The sequence below is a fragment of the Schistocerca gregaria genome, chromosome 7, assembly GCF_023897955.1.
Source record: "Schistocerca gregaria isolate iqSchGreg1 chromosome 7, iqSchGreg1.2, whole genome shotgun sequence".
NCBI lineage: Eukaryota > Metazoa > Arthropoda > Insecta > Orthoptera > Acrididae > Schistocerca > Schistocerca gregaria.
Genome location: NC_064926.1, coordinates 434893519 through 434909815, shown reverse-complemented (window position 1 = coordinate 434909815; position 16297 = coordinate 434893519). Strand labels below are relative to the sequence as shown.

Sequence of the window (16297 nt, the reverse complement as noted above, 5' to 3'; positions counted from 1 at the left end):
CTTTTTTACTTCTATGGCACGCACTTTTCTCTCTTAACAGAATATGACTTTGCAGGAAGTAAATTATGAAAGACACCAGTTTCATCAGCTCTGAACAAGTGTCTGGGCTCATAAGCTTATATCAATCATGGCAATGTAATGGTCTTTGAATTGTTTTTTAACAATTCAACCAGCCATTCGTGCACTGAAATTTTCAATGCTGATCTTTTTCACATGCCTTCTCTTGCAGTATTTTTCTGCTTACAGGAATGCTTCGACTTAAGTCCTTGAAACTACTTTTATCATCATCATCATCATCATCATCATCATCATCATCATCATCCAATTCAATCATTAAATGATGTGGCCTCTTCGAGTCATGGATTCAGGTAGGCTTTCAGCAGTCTTCTCCAAGTGGGACAGTCTTGGGCAGTTCTCTGCCAGGTGTTACCAGCGATCTTCTTGATGTTTTTGTCCCATCTGTCTGGTGGTCTTCCTCTAGGCCTCCGGTGCTCTCTCGGACTCCACTCCAGTACTAGCTTCGTCCATCTGTTGTCTTTTCTTCTTGCAATGTGGCCAGCCCACTGCCATTTCAAGGAACCTAGTGTCTCTAAGATGTCATTAACCTTCGTCACAGACCGGATGTCATCTGCCCCTTTCCTATCCTTTCTTGTATAGTCCCAGCATTGCTCTTTCCATGGCTCTCTGTGCTGTCCTAAGTTTCCCTTTTGTAAATGAGTTCAGTGTCCATGTCTCGCAGCCATATGTCATCACAGGAAGAATGCATTGCTCAAATACTGCTTTCTTCAGATTTACTGGCATTTTTGATCTGAATACTGTTGAATTCTTCCCAAATGCTTGCCAGCCAATCTTGATGCATCGACAGATTTCTGGCCTTATGCCTCCCTTCATATTTATAATCTGGCCAAGGTAGACATATTCACTGACCTCTTCTAATAGACTGTCCTTGACTTGCACATCTCCAGCTGGGACCCATTTGTTGGACATTACTTTTGTTTTGGAAAGGTTCATGTTCGAGCCAACCAGCTGACATTCCAACGCAAGATCTGTAACTAAGTTTTGGAGCTCTGCGAAGTCTTTGGAAAGTAGGGCAATATCATCAGCAAATCTCAAGTTGGTAAGCCTTCTTCCATTAATTCTAATTCCCTTATCTTCCCAGCTCAGCTTTGGCACAGCCATGTCCAATACAGCAGAGAACAGTTTTGGGGAGATGGGATCGCCTTGCTTGACACCCCTCATGATGCGGAATTCTGGAGTTGATTTGCCGATGTTAATATAAGCTGAGGAATTGTCGTAGATTTTCCTGATCACTTCAATGTATGCTGCTCCCTCTACTTGCTCACTCAAAGCTTGGAGGACAGCTACATGGCTAATGGAGTTAAATGCATTTTCAAAGTCAACAAAGGCAATGCAGAAAGGCAGTTAGTATTCATTCACTCTGCTTATCACTTCACTAACCGTCAGAATGTGGTCAGTAGTGCTAAAATTGCTTCGGAATCCTGCTTGTTCTATAGGTTGGGCTGAGTCTAGGGTGGAACTAATTCGGTCTAACAAGATGTTTGTGAAAATTTTGTACAAAATTGAGAGCAAGCTGACAGGAAGGTAGTTTTTAATATTGTGAACACTTCCTTTCTTGTGTATCAAAATAACCTTAGCCTTGTTCCACGATGGTGGGAATGAAACATAGTGCAGGCAGGAAGTAAATACTTTTGCCAAGTGATTTATTGTTACCTCTCCTGCCAGTCTGAGGATGTCAACACTGAGCTCATTGTCACCCAGAACTGTTCGCTTCTTCGTGCTATCTAGAGCACACTTGACTTCTGATGGTAGTATATCTGGAACACTAGGTAAATCTTTTAATTTAGATACACTCAAATTTTCCCTTGGATTGTTATACATATTGCTATAAAAGTATCTGATGAACTTCAAAACCTCCTCCTTTTCAGTGATTCGACTGTCATTTCCATCGAGTGCGATAATCTGCTTTTACCAATTGTGAGTTTGCGTTTGGCTGATTTTAAACTTGTCTTATTCTCCAAGCTTGCTCGTAAGGTGTCTGCAGTGAATTTCTGTATGTCAGTTTTCATTTCTCTTCGCACTGCCTTACATAGTTCGAAATACGCTACCATGTCACGATCGGTTTGGATTTTCGTTTCTCTTCTCTGTTGTAAAAGGGTTTCAGTTTTGGCACTGAATTTCTTTGGTTGTTTATTATTTTTTTTTTTTTTTTTTTTTTTGGCATAGGTCACCAACTTCTTTTGCACTTGAAACAATCATTTCCACCAAATCACCATCTTTAGTTACGTGGAACTTGCTTTAGAGGACTTCTTGGAATTTCGAGGAATCTTCTCCCAGGTTTTTGAGGTTGATTACCCTTTTCTTCCCTTTCATAAGTTTATTCTTTTCATTTCTTACATTGAGTTCAACCCTAGCTCTCACAAGACTGTAATCACTGCCAGTGTTGAACTGATTTAGCACTGATACATCTTTTACAATCTGCAAAAAGTTTGACAGAATAAAGTCTATCTCATTTTTGACACTGAAACTTGGGCTTCTCGAAGCCCATTTTCAGTCAGGGTGCTTCTTAAAGAACGCATTCATGATGGACATATTGGTGTACTCAGCGAACTGGACTAATCTCTCACCTCTATCGTTTCGGTCATCAATCCCATAGTTCCCCACCACTGTGTTGCCTTGTTTCTTGGTGCCAACTTTTGCATTGAAATTGCCAATGACCATATGGAAGTGACAATCACTACCTTTCTCTTTTTTTTTTTTTTTTTTTTTTTTTTTACAGGTGCTATCCAGACTTCCATAAAAGGATTCAATTTCTTCGTCAGGGTGTCTTGAGGTGGGAGCGTACACCCCAACAATCTGTATTTTATACCTATTTGACACTTTCAGGACCATTTGAGCTGTCCTGCTGGAAGTTCCTTCTAAGACAGATACTCCATCAGCAATATTCTTGTTGATCAAGAACCGAACTCCATTGAGTTTTCCTTCTGGGTCACCACAAAAGCAAAACAAGTTGCCAGAATGCAAACTGAGACAGTCTTCCCCTTTTTGGCGTACTTCGCTTAAACCAACAATACTCCAGTTGATTTTTGTAAGCTCTTTCTGATCTCTTCTAGTCTGTCGTTGCCTATTAGAGAGCGACAGTTATACGTACAGACTTCAAGAGTCTGTATCTTTTTTTCAGCACCTCTTGGTGTTTGGGACGTCAAAGTTGTTCCCACCCGGAGATCCGACTGTGGGGCTATTACTCTGGAAAATTTAACATTAATGTCACACAACATAACTCGAAGGTGAGAAGCATAATCGCCACGCTTGCTTCATAACGGATTGGCTATATAATTTCCAGGCCGCCCCTGACATGGGGTACAAAAGCCTTTGGAAGGCCGCTCCACTAGAGTACAGACGCCACGACGTTGCTAGTTTTGGTTCACCCCAGGTATTTCATTTCTCTGATGCCACCCATATCTGAGAGGCTTTCCCCTATCCGCCACCTGGGGAGGTGCCCAATGGGGACTAGCAACCCCACTACTTTAAAAGAATAAATTTCCACATCACTGATGTAGCCATACAAATGTCCTTTCTTTTTGGATCCACAGGAATCGCTAGCTTTGGCTCTTAAGAATGCTGCCTTCTTTCCTAGTGTGCCACACGTATAGATGATTGTAAATCTTATTTCTTCAAAATGTTGAAAAGATTTAAGTCACCACTGTCACCGACATCGCAGACAATCGTCAGCTTTTGCTGAACAGTAAGGTAAGTTTCCCACATTTGCAGGCAATAACTCCACAACAGCAGAACTGATAAACACTTCAGAAAACAAAAACTACACTTCTTGTGCATCGTAGACTCAATGACTGTGACGTCATCCTACGTGACCAAAGTCGCATGGAAACTGCAAGATAACCCCACTTTTACGTTCCCGGAATTAACGTTTTCCTGCCATTTACGACATTTTTTATGGTGCCTGCCAAATTTCCTATGTCACAACTGCACCTGATTTTGCGTCAACACATTTGTAATTTTCCTGTGATTTATGCATTACAAAAAATTATTTGTCGAGAAAAAAAAATTACGCTGGCATGATGTTGGCCGTCCAGTAATGTTTACAAATATTAAATGGTTAAGTTTCTTGACACCAGGACACTACTCAGCGGATTTGAACAGGTAAAAAAGTATAAAAATTGGTACAATTCATGACGTATCTCCCGCCGACACCAAGCACTGCTTGGCATGATGGCTGATGGGAATGACTAGGTTCCTCAGAATAAGGATACCATGACCATTCACAACCATTTCCAAACTATTTACCGCACAAATGCAGTTTCATGATTGATGTGATCATTGTGACACCTTTGTCGAACCATATTTAGCACGTTTCGGCGTTTGGCCTCTAATTGACACTGTCATTCACTTTGCATTGCTCAAATATTTTTAGTTTGAACACAACACCAGTTACAAATTTTTTTCACGCTGACCAAAGCGTGTTTCGAGAATTTATTCCAGCTGTCAGGTGGAGTATTTTCGTATTACGTTTTGTGATGTTACACAAACAATATGAGTGATAGGTTGCTTGTGTGTGGTTCTCCACTCCACATAACTGAGGAGTCACACTACCTGATAACAACAAAAAGATGACTCCATGCATGAGAGGAGAATAACACATATTTAAACACCACACAAACTACATTTGTACGTATTTGCACTTGAAATTCTCGAAACACGTCATTAAGAATGAAAAACTACGCAACTAGTGCAGTATTTCATTATTTAAATAATGAATGAGACAGCTGTAGGCTTTCGAAAAACATCGATTATGATGTTTGAAATTAGGTCAAACGTTTCTACTTCCAAGCAAGTTATCAAAATCCAGTTTTTATTAGATAATAAACCATTATTAGATAATAAAAAAGTCCCTACAAGTCTTTTGATGCCTGTTATGTACCTATATCATACAAAAAGTGCGAAAATGCTAGGGGGCAACCTATACGTAACTTTTACAGCTTAAAATGTTATTTCCCACATTTTCCCACCCTTTACACCATTTTTTGAAGTCCCGTGGAAAGTGTAAAAGCGGGGTTTCAGTGTATTTCAAATTTTTTTTTTCAACTCATCTGCCAGTATCACTACAAGGGAAGTCGAGTTGCTGAACAATCTAGGCATGTGTCAACCAGCTGAATCTATCACCATTTACTGCATCACACTACATTAAATATGACCTATATGTCATGGAAAGGAATAAGAAACTCACTCGAACGTCCTTCAGAGTGGACTTTTTCTTAAAGTGGACCTCTTTAAAAGCCAGGAGAAATACCATTGTTTTTATGGGAATGTTGCTGGGGCACACATAAATATTAGTTAAATGAAGGATTTCCTTAAAATTCAGGGTTTTACTGTAGTTGTCACAGTATTTGTTGTAATTTTCCTTTCAGTTTAATGATATTTGAAGTACAGCTTTTCCCAGCTGCTGGTGACAGGTTTCTATTTGCTAATCTTTACGTTCTCTTTCAATGAGACGAGCCATGTGACACTATGAACTCCCACAATAAATGTTATACTCTTCCAAAAAAGTATTAAGAGAGATTTTTCTTCGTATAAATCTGGTTTGTACAAGGGTACCGACCATTAACAGAAATTCATTCTTAAATTGCACAACTTTTTGTTGTTAAATATTTTTAACAAATTGCAGATTGTCAAGAAAATACTAATTTTGCTCTTTTTTATTGTAATTCACTTAAATCTTTGTCCTGTATTAGCGTTAGCGTATAAATGTAATGCACAGAAAGTTCTTGATATTTAACACCAAACTCAGAAATATCAGTAAGTCATACCATCCACCACATTAATTTCAAGCTAAAATGTAACAAGAAGACTTCTAACTTCAAAGAGTATAAGCAAAAAACTTTCCATTTACAAAGCAACAAACAATGTTTCTCAACATGTTATGCTTGTTCACAAGTGAGTGTTGCATCATTTTGAGCAACAGTTTATTTTTAACAGTGAATAAACAAGTTTTGTATTATGGAAATCAAAGTGCTCTCAATTTTTTTCCTGAGTCACATCTTGTGTTGTTATATCTTACTTAATCAGTTATTGTCTCATGTCATTAAGTACTTACACATCAATCATTTCAGCCTTTGACCTCTTAAGAGGTGGCTGTTCAGAACGTTCAGCAGACTGCCTCTTCTTTGAGGGAGATCCACGTGTTAACGGCCTCAAATCCACGTCTTTTGTTTCGGCATCAACATGGGGCTCTACACCTGGAAAGTTAAAATAGCTGATTACATGTGTTTCTATAACAACAACAACATTCACAAATCAAGCAAAAAATTTATGTCAAAAATTATGGTGTCACACTTCCTACATTACCAAATAATCTATATTATTACACCGAGCTTCAGTTAAATTACAGAGCACCTTCGGGTACACAGAAGTTAATATCTCAGAAGCCGAATAATGTCAACACTGTGCAAGTCTGAAGATGATCTTTAATCTGATAAACTGGTTGTGCTGCTAAAGTTTGACATACCTGGTGTGACAGCCCTCACAACAGTGCTAAACACATAACTGCTACTGTGTTTCTAGAATGAGATTTTCACTCTGCAGCGGAGTGTGCGCTGATATGAAATTTCCTGGCAGATTAAAACTCTGTGCCCGACCGAGACTCGAACTCGGGACCTTTGCCTTTCGCACTTGCCCGCGAAAGGCAAAGGTCCCGAGTTCGAGTCTCGGTCGGGCACAGAGTTTTAATTTGCTACTGTGTTGTCAATATTAAAATATAACCTTTGGGATTCTTTGAAATCTGTAACCAAATAAGAGATACACAACATAACAATAGGGTAGTCATATGATATCAGCCACAAATTGGGAACAATGGGGCTCATCACAAGTCATACCCATTATTGCCACCAAGGATGAAGTGACATGTACAATTACTTGAATGTAGATGTCAGTGCCATATGAAAAGCGTACCAGCATTGACACCTGTGTTTGTGGAATGCCTGTTTGGGTTACATGTATAATATTATAATGAGAATCTCAAATTATAGTTGTTAATGCCAGAGTATATTAGTAGAAATCAGTTGCCCACACATCTTAACCATGAACTAAGAGTTGGTTGAAACCTGCAATAAACAAGTGGGGACTTCATTAACACCAGTAAAGAATTACGGAAAGACATCCAGGAGGAGGAGCTTTTTATATGGCGATAACACAAGGAAAGCAGACTTTGTAACAGGTTCCCACAGGCTTTCAAATCTCGATTTGAGCTAACAACTTTTACCACTCTATATCTCCTATTTCCTTTCATTTCAGCAACTCTTTTGCTCACATAACCACTTTCCTTTTTTCGTGTTTGTTCTGCATCTTATATCTCATGATAACATTTTCTTTCTGCAGTACTACTTCTCACTTCATGCTGTTTCCTTTGTTTTTCTCTGTTTCTGCACATTTTCTTCTGACCTGCTTTACCAATTTACATCAGTATTTCCCTTGGGTTGAATGACCTCTCACTTACTTGATTTTCAAAGCTGTCTTACTTCATAACTGATTTCTTCCTGGTTTAATCCTACCATCTCTCTTTTGTGCTGATGCAATGCACGACTGAAACATAGTCCTTAAAGAATCTCCTAGCTAAGAAACTTTCTTCATATTTGCTAGAAAAAGCTAGTATTAAGTCTTGTCACAGATCACAGCACACACAGATTACTACTTAAAACCCATTACATGAAATGGCAAAGACAGCGGAGACATGCATAGCAGAAGTTGGTCAGTTAACGCAATTATAACACGAGGCGATAAATAACCTGTAATTTATTAATGAGAGAAGTAGGGATAACCAAATTGTAATTTTGTGCAAAACATTCACACTGCTTAAAACATACAGCATTTAATCCTGCACTGTCTGAGCAATTTGAAAAATGGGTTCAAAATTAGATTTAAATATATCGAAAACCTTGCCCAGACCTTCCCAACGGGGACCACACAGCAAAAAGTGGCATACATCCAAATTAGACTACCATTTTAACCAAGACTGACTGGAAATGGCATGGATGTGATCACAGCAACTTTTTTCCACACAGTTTAATGTGCTTTACTATACACTAAAGATAATACATTTATACACAGGAATAATGATGGTGATGCTCACATTTATGCCATTTCTGTGCGAGCAGTGCAACAGTTTGTGCGACAACACCTCATGCTTATTAGTTTCCAAAGGGTTTTCTCTCTCTTGTATGTGTTATCTTAAATTTATCTATATTTAATAAGACCTACCATTCATTACCCCAAGTATAAATTTGTCCAAATCTTTCTGCAATTCCATACAATTGTCCAACAGCGATACTTTCTTGTACACTGATCTTATAGTGGTGCTGATCCTATTTGATGCATCATTTATGTCCACTACAAACATTAGAGGTGATATTACACTCCTTTTGGGTAAACTTTCATTTCTATGGAGAATTCACTGTCCAGTATAGCCTCCTGGCTTCAGTTATTCATTGAGCCCATCACATATTCATGAAACTACTCCATATTATCACATCTTGATTAGTCGTCAGCTCCTTTCAGAAATCTCCAAGTAAACCGAATTTAACTGTTCATTTACTGTTTGCAAAACATCTTGTATGAATAAAGCAAAGCTGCTTTTCATAAGTGGTTCTTCCTAAATCAATGGAGTCATTGAAAGAAGCTTGTTTTCCTCCAGGAACATCCTAATGTCCGAGTTTAAAATATGCTTTACAGTCGATTTGTCGTAAGATGATCTCCGTGTGTTGCAATGGACTGGGCACAGCTGCTTCATGTGCTTGCCTCATTCAATCACGCAACACGATTTTTGTAAACATCTGTAATGCAACACCTCAGTGTTGCCATAGTTCTATAGATTGCTATTGTTCTCGCTTGCAGCTGTTTGAGCTTTGGAGTTAAAAAAACTGCCAACAGCACTGCCATCTGTTGGGGATCATCTTATGCAGACTCAACAAAAGCAATCTGTAACAAACTGAAGTCCACCATATTGGTCTGTAATTCTGTACATCTGATTATTTAACCTTTTTGTAAACGGGAGCAAACTGAACTCTTTTCTGGTCACTTGGGACTATTCACTACCCATGAGATTCTCAAGAAATACAAGTTAAGAAAAAGTTAACTTCAAAGCCTTTTTTTGCTTTCTGAAGTTTCAAGACCACACATATCCACAATAAATTGAATTGAAGGTTTGGACATGTTCATTGGCTTCATGTACGACCAGAAATTCCTATGATTTTATAATAGGTATTTTGCCAGGAACTGAATGTGAAATTTACTGTAGGTTCCACACTTGGCCCCAACTTATGGATGTAAGAGTTGCAAGTAACTTTTCTCCATCAGATTCCCTGCATCTCTCTTGCAGCAAGAGTGTCTAGTGTGTTCTCACGACAATCTCTGGATGGTAACATTAAATCAGGGTGGGGATTTGATTACTTTATTTGGAACCCAATTATCCAGGCTGGAGTTTATACCAATTTTCAGCTTTAACCACAATTGTTCTGCGTTTGCCAGATGTGAACTAGGCAATGTCAGCTCATCCTTCAATCAAGATGAGGTTATCAGTTCAACCAAACACAGATACTCTCCTAGCTTTCTTGATGACTCTTTTGCCTTTGCTGACCATGGTTCCTGCAAAGGCACCATGATCATTAATCCCTGCCTCAAAAGTGATACTCTTGAAAACCTTGGGCTTGTTTATAACTAAGAGGTCTAAAACAATTATTTCATTTGCGGTTTGTTGGGATAGTTGCTCATGGTGATAGTCAGACAATGGTTTCAGTATTATTTTGCAGGACTGTTCGCTCTTACTGCCAGTAATGTATCCATAGTTTTCTCAGTTGATAATGGGCATATTAAAGTTACCGCTTGCTGCTGCTGCTGCTGCTGCTCCTACTACTACTACTACTACTACTATATACTCACTGCATTTCCATGTTATCAAGTTTGGGCTATCTTTGAATGACCGTGCATCCAGGGTGTTAATCTGTCGTTCTGCTGAAACATTCATTTATTAATCTAAATCCACCAACCTTGGCTACCCTTGTCTATTTAGTTCACAGTGGATCTTTCAACAGTTAATGCTTCTGTTTATTGTTATATAAACACTCCTCCTGTGTGTCTTTCCGATACATTTTACTGATGTTAATGAAGCCCCCACTTGTTTATTGCGGGTTTCAACCAACTCTTAGTTCATGGTTAAGATGTGTGGGCAACTGATTTCTACTAATATACTCTGGCATTAACAACTATAATTTGAGATTCTCATTATAATATTATACATGTAACCCAAACAGGCATTCCACAAACACAGGTGTCAATGCTGGTACGCTTTTCATATGGCACTGACATCTACATTCAAGTAATTGTACATGTCACTTAATCCTTGATGGCAATAATGGGTATAACTTGTGATGAGCCCCATTGTTCCCAATTTGTGACTGATATCATATGACTACCCTATTGTTATGTTGTGTATCTCTTATTTGGTTACACCTTTCAAAGAATCCCAAAGGTTATATTTTAATAGTGACAACACAGTAGCAGTTATGATGCTGAATCAGCATAATCTGAAACCTGTTGATGGCCTGAGTGATTGTAACTAACAGCTTTTAAAAAATGGTACCAGCATCTCATTTATGTGAATATGACAGTCTTCAAAGTTTTGTTACAGTTATTCATTCAGAAACAAACACAATTGTCTGCAATCCAGATTCTATTAAGAAGGGGTATTTCAAATGCTTTAATTAGCACCAAAGCAAGAACAATGCAAAAAAATTTTTTTAATTAAAGAAAGATAATAATCAAATATTCCTTACAGACAAAGCAAACAACACAGAACTACTCCATTACTACTACAATTTTAAATAAGATTACAGCTTGAGTGGCTATATCAAACTATTAGCCACCTTTGGCATGACAGTATCACTTAAATGGAAAATTTCTGCCAAAATGATTTACAGTGTTATAAAGCTCCAACTGATATTTAAGTTGGAAGGAGCCTAAGCTTGCTCACCAAAATTTGTTAATTAAAGCTTTGAGTTAAGGTTCAGCTCTGTATTAACTAACTCACGTCTATAATGAAATATTTGTTAAACCACCTAATGATTAAATTCAGTAATATCAGATCTGTGCAGGTTATGTTGTGAAGTTGAAGGCTATGCGGAGCAGCCACTCCAAAAGGTGTATGAACATATGTACTTTTTAAATTTACTAAATACTTTAAATTATAAGAAAACATTATGAATATTTTTCATACAGATTAAAAAGGTGACTAAACTTGCTTTAGAGTTGTTAATTCTGAATGAGGCTTTTCAAATAGTTAAGTGTTACAAGGGGACTGCACCTACTTGTTACCACTGATGTCATCCCGATTTATTGTATATGCACGGCTTGGCCAGAAATGAAAGTGATGGAAGTGTGAGCCCCAGAAAGCTGGCTCAGGTCAGGTCAGGGAAGACTTGAACCATTTATGTTAAGAATAGTCTCCAGGAAGCAACTGATTCAACATAAAGAGTACAGAACGGTATTGGAAGGGTTGTGAAGTCTACCCCGTACGTCGAAAAATTTTTATTTTCAATTTTTACATTACTTACACTGCAAATAAACATACATATAGCTCAACTATCAGATTTATTAATATTTTCATAAAAAGCATGAAAATGAAAGGCACTGGTAAGTATGGGATTGCAAATAAACAGGGTGAGTCACGAGGTTTTCCCCGATCGCTGAAGGTTAGTCCCTGGTTTATTTGGAACAAAAAATGTAAATAAAGTAATGGGATCAGATCCATAATAAAGGAGCTACAACAGAGTTCCGAAACGTGCCACACGGTGTATGGAGCACTACACTTGTGTTCACAGGACACACAATCAGTCTTAGGCAGACAAGTGCATAACAGCCACATTGTTGATACTACAGTCACTGTTTACTGTTATTGTCCTCCTGTGTACAGTAAACTTTGCAATGGCATTGAAGTTTTCATTGCAGGAGTATGGAGAGAGAGAGTACATTTTAGCTGCTGTTGCTGAATATCAGCATCGGTACACTAATTGTAGGATTCCAAGTGCCACAAATTCAGTAGCACATATCGAACATTGCTAGAAACTGGTACTCTTCCCAGTATTCATATTCACTCCAAAACACATTGTGACATTCAAGAAGAGAAAAACACTCTTAATTCAGTAGAACGCAGTCCTCGTTCAAGTACAAGGCGCCTAGCTACGAGATTGAACGCTTCACAATCTAAGGTAAGTAGGACTCCTCATGAGAATGGACTGTATCCTTTTCATGTGCAGAAAGTTCACCAATTAGAGACACACAATTGTGCCATCCATTTGCACTTTTGTAACTGGTTAAATAGAAATCGGCAGCTCTATTACTTAATAATGTTCAGTGATGAGGCAACCTTTACAAGAGACGGCATCAACACCACGCATGTGGAAGCAGACTAAAATCCCCATGTCATAGCAGTATCTCAATTTCAATGCAGATTCTGTGTCAATGTCTGGTGTGGTGTTGTGTGTGACCAGTTACTGGGGCCATTTATACTCCCAAGAAATTTAAATGGTCAGATGTGCGGTTAACTTTTTATGACAAGACTTACCACAGCTTCTTGAACATGTTCCTCTGGAAACAAGACGCCACACTTCCACCATGTGGTAACAGCTTATCTAACCAGCAATTTGCACATCAATGAATTGGTCGTGTGGCCCTATCAACTGGCCTGCAAGATCCCAAGATTTAACACCCCTAGATTACAGCATCTGGGAGTGGATGAAAGACATTATGTATGAAGTTGAAGTAAAATCATGAGAAGAATTGATGCAACGCATTTTTGATGCCACAATGTCAATAAGGAACAAGCATTTGAAGTTCTGAAATGCTACTTGCGCAATTCACTCCCATGTGAATCTTTGCCTTCCAATGCAGGGAGGAAATTTTGAACACTTGCTTTAAATCCACTCTGAATGCAAGAGACTGCTACAAAATTTTATGCATTTTTGATAGTGAAATCATAAAATAAAAGTTTTTTTCTGCCTTTTCATGAGTTCTTCAATTACTGTATCTCCTTAATTGTGGATCTGATCCCATTACTTTATTTGCATTTTTTGTTCCAAATAACCTAAGGAATAATCTCCAGAAACCGGGGGAAAACCTCGTGACTCACCCTGTATTTCTATGAAAGGGTTAAGCTTACAGTGTCCACTAGTACTCTGCAAATTATAACCCCAGCACTTGTAAATCATAATCTGTAAAACCATTAAAGTTTTTATGTATACCTTGCAATCTCTGCCTGGAAATTTATTTGCAATCTCAAATTTTCCTTCACATCTTCATTACACGCCTTTTATGAAAACAGTAATAAATACAATATATGGAGCATTATTTATGGTAATTTTCAGAGCAAGTAACATACAAACTAGAAATTAAAAAAGTATCCACATGGGGAATTGACTTCACAATGCTTCCTTTACAATCCTACACTTTTTCCACTGTGCCAACAGCTGACCGGAAACTACACTAACATAAGTGACTCATGCTTCACCCGCCCCACGCGAAAAAAAAAATTTTTTAAACACCTGCCCATCTGGAGCTCCAATTTTCCTCACTTTCATTTCTTTGCATGACCTACATGTAGCAGAAATTTAGACAAAATCTAAGATGATGAGAAGGCATGATCTCCTTCATCAGGCTATGACTTGAAATTCTAATAGATTCTATGTAGTAGAGGACTGGGGGTGTGGTTTGTATGGGCTTCTAGAAGGCTCAATTGGCTGACCCTAAGAAAATGTTATCTACCCCTACATGATTTTCATGTTGTTCTGCATATAACAATGGGGAATCAAAAGAGTGGCTGAACCTTCACCCTTGACACTGACTCTTTATCTCTGTATTATGTTTTCATATGTCATACTAGTACGGAGCTGTGTGTTAAACAGTGAGCCTCTTCTAATTAGGGCACTGGTAACAACATTTAAAATGTCAAAGAAACCACACATGCTCTTTGATAGCACAATGCAGCTCTCTTAATCCATTGCATCAAAGAAATATTGCTTTCTGTAAATAGATAAAAGGATTTGTGTGAACTTACATTTAGGAGAGAGAGACAGCCTGGACACTTTATCAGGAGGTGGTCCACGAAGATCAACATCAGCTGAAGATGGCTGAGCTCCTGGAGGTGAAGGCGACATCGAGCCTTCACGTCTCTTACGAAAACTGCGTCCTTTGCGTGGTGATTTCACATCTTTGAATATAGTAGTCACAGGACTTGAGACTGCTGGAACACTAATACGTGGTGGTGAAGGTGGTGAGGGAGAAGATATAACGTCAGGTTCAGGAAGTTCAGGAACAGGGCCGGAATTCCGTGGAGAAGTTTGTCTCAATCTGTTTCCTCTTGGTGGCACCATCCTACTGATGTCAACTTCATGATCCTTCCCTCGGTCCTTCTCTTTTTGTCTCTCCCGCTCCTTCTCTCGTTCTCGCTCCCTCTCCTTCTCTCGCTCTCTCTCTCGTTCACGCTCCCTTTCCTCTCGTTCTCGTTCCCTCTCCTTCTCCCGTTCACGCTCTCGCTCCTCTCGCTCCCTTTCCTTCTCTCGTTCTCGCTCCCTCTCCACTCGTTCTCGTTCTCGCTCCCTCTCCACTCTTTCTCGCTCCCTCTCCCTTTCCCTTTCCTTCTCTCGCTCCTTCTCCCTTTCTTTTTCTCGTTCTCGTTCTCGCTCCCTCTCCTTTTCCTTTTCACGTTCTTTTTCCTTTTCTTTTTCTCTCTCTTTTTCTTTCTCTCTTTCCCTCTCTTTTTCCTTCTCTCTTTCCCTCTCTTTTTCCTTCTCTCTTTCCCTCTCTTTTTCCTTCTCTCTTTCTCTCTCTTTTTCCTTCTCTCTTTCCCTCTCCCTTTTCTTTGGAGATGGACGGCTAGCTGCTGCAGAGACATTTTTCTCTGCTACGTTTGATACAACTAGCGATGCTGGAGATTCAGCTCTGGTAACAGTGGCTGTTCGACTTGCTGAATCACGGCCATTTGCAACTACAGCTGAAACTGGTACACGGGACCCACGGTGTCGCTGGGGAACTGGAGTTGGCACCACTGCATCTAAAGGTTGTTTAACATCCAACTGACTGGCAGAAGTGGAAGGAGACGGCTGTCTTACTTCTAGCCGTGGATCTTTTCGTACAAGACGGGATTCCTTAATATTACGTTGTGAGGAAGTGAGACCTCCACTATCAGGTGCAGTGGAAAGAGGGACACTAGCAGTGGAAGCAGCACCAGCAGCAGCAGCAGCAGCAGCTGCTGCTGCTGCTGCTGCAGCAGTACCACCACGTGTTCGTGCTAGTCGTGGATCTCGTGACTGCCGTGGAAGTGTGGAAGTCTTGTTGCGCGGGAGCTGCAAAGAAGAATAAATCTGAAGAGTGGAAATATTATCTTACAGTAAATTTTAAGTATAAGTGCAGACTTGCTGATGAGTGACTAGAAGACAATAACTTAAACCAGAATACAGCATGTGTTCCACATTTTAGAAATAAAACAACAAACAGATACAGTTCACGACAAATGAGACAAGCAAAGATTATTAAAAAAATATATTATACCCTTACTAAGTGTTTGCATATCTTGCCAGTGGAAGCAGTGTTCCTATATAGTGTTTAATCTAGTCTCTTTTTCTAATAAACTTCTGAGAACTTGTACACAATTATTAGTGTGTGTGTGTGTGTGTGTGTGTGTGTGTGTGTGTGTGTGTGTGTATTTCATAGTGTTTATTATATTTTTCCAAGCATTTGCATATTTAGTGAGTAAGTGGATACAAGCCAACTTCGTAGTAGTAATAGTAGGGAGAAGTATAGAAATGCTACGTAAAATTATATTTAGTGACTGCTTGGAAGACAGATTATTCCTCACTGGATAGTTGAACAAGGTAAGTATGAATTGAGACTGTGCCTCTTGTGCATACATCCAAGGTGAATTTATCAGTATCCAGAAACAGTTGCATTGTTCACAGACTGCAGGCTTCAGACTGCTACTCTAGGGTGTGGTTGCCTTGAGGCACTTGTGGCTAAGGATGTGGAACCTCATCACCTGCTAGCCTCTTTGATCACCTTCAGTATACCAGACATGGTTAGTTCACACTCAGCTCTACAATTATCAATGGCCTGCTCGCACTGGGTGGAAGACGAAAGTAGGTATGCAATGTCCATTAACATCTTAGAAACATACCTGTGGCCTTGCTAATTGATATGCTTACACCCGAGCCAGTACAGGGCC

At 39.2% G+C, this 16297-nt stretch overlaps 1 protein-coding gene across 3 annotated transcripts in view; it reads right to left on the bottom strand.

Annotated features, from left to right (window-relative positions):
• The window catches only part of LOC126282102 (pre-mRNA cleavage complex 2 protein Pcf11-like), a 137074-nt gene that overhangs the window by 71641 nt on the left and 49136 nt on the right, over positions 1-16297 (bottom strand). For all 3 annotated transcript variants that reach the window (XM_049981562.1, XM_049981563.1, XM_049981564.1), the window contains exons 6-7: positions 14135-15422; positions 6131-6272 (exon numbers count right to left, since the gene is read on the bottom strand). In XM_049981562.1, coding sequence (XP_049837519.1) covers positions 6131-6272; positions 14135-15422 — 1430 coding nt within the window. The remainder of the gene's footprint in view (positions 1-6130; positions 6273-14134; positions 15423-16297) is intronic.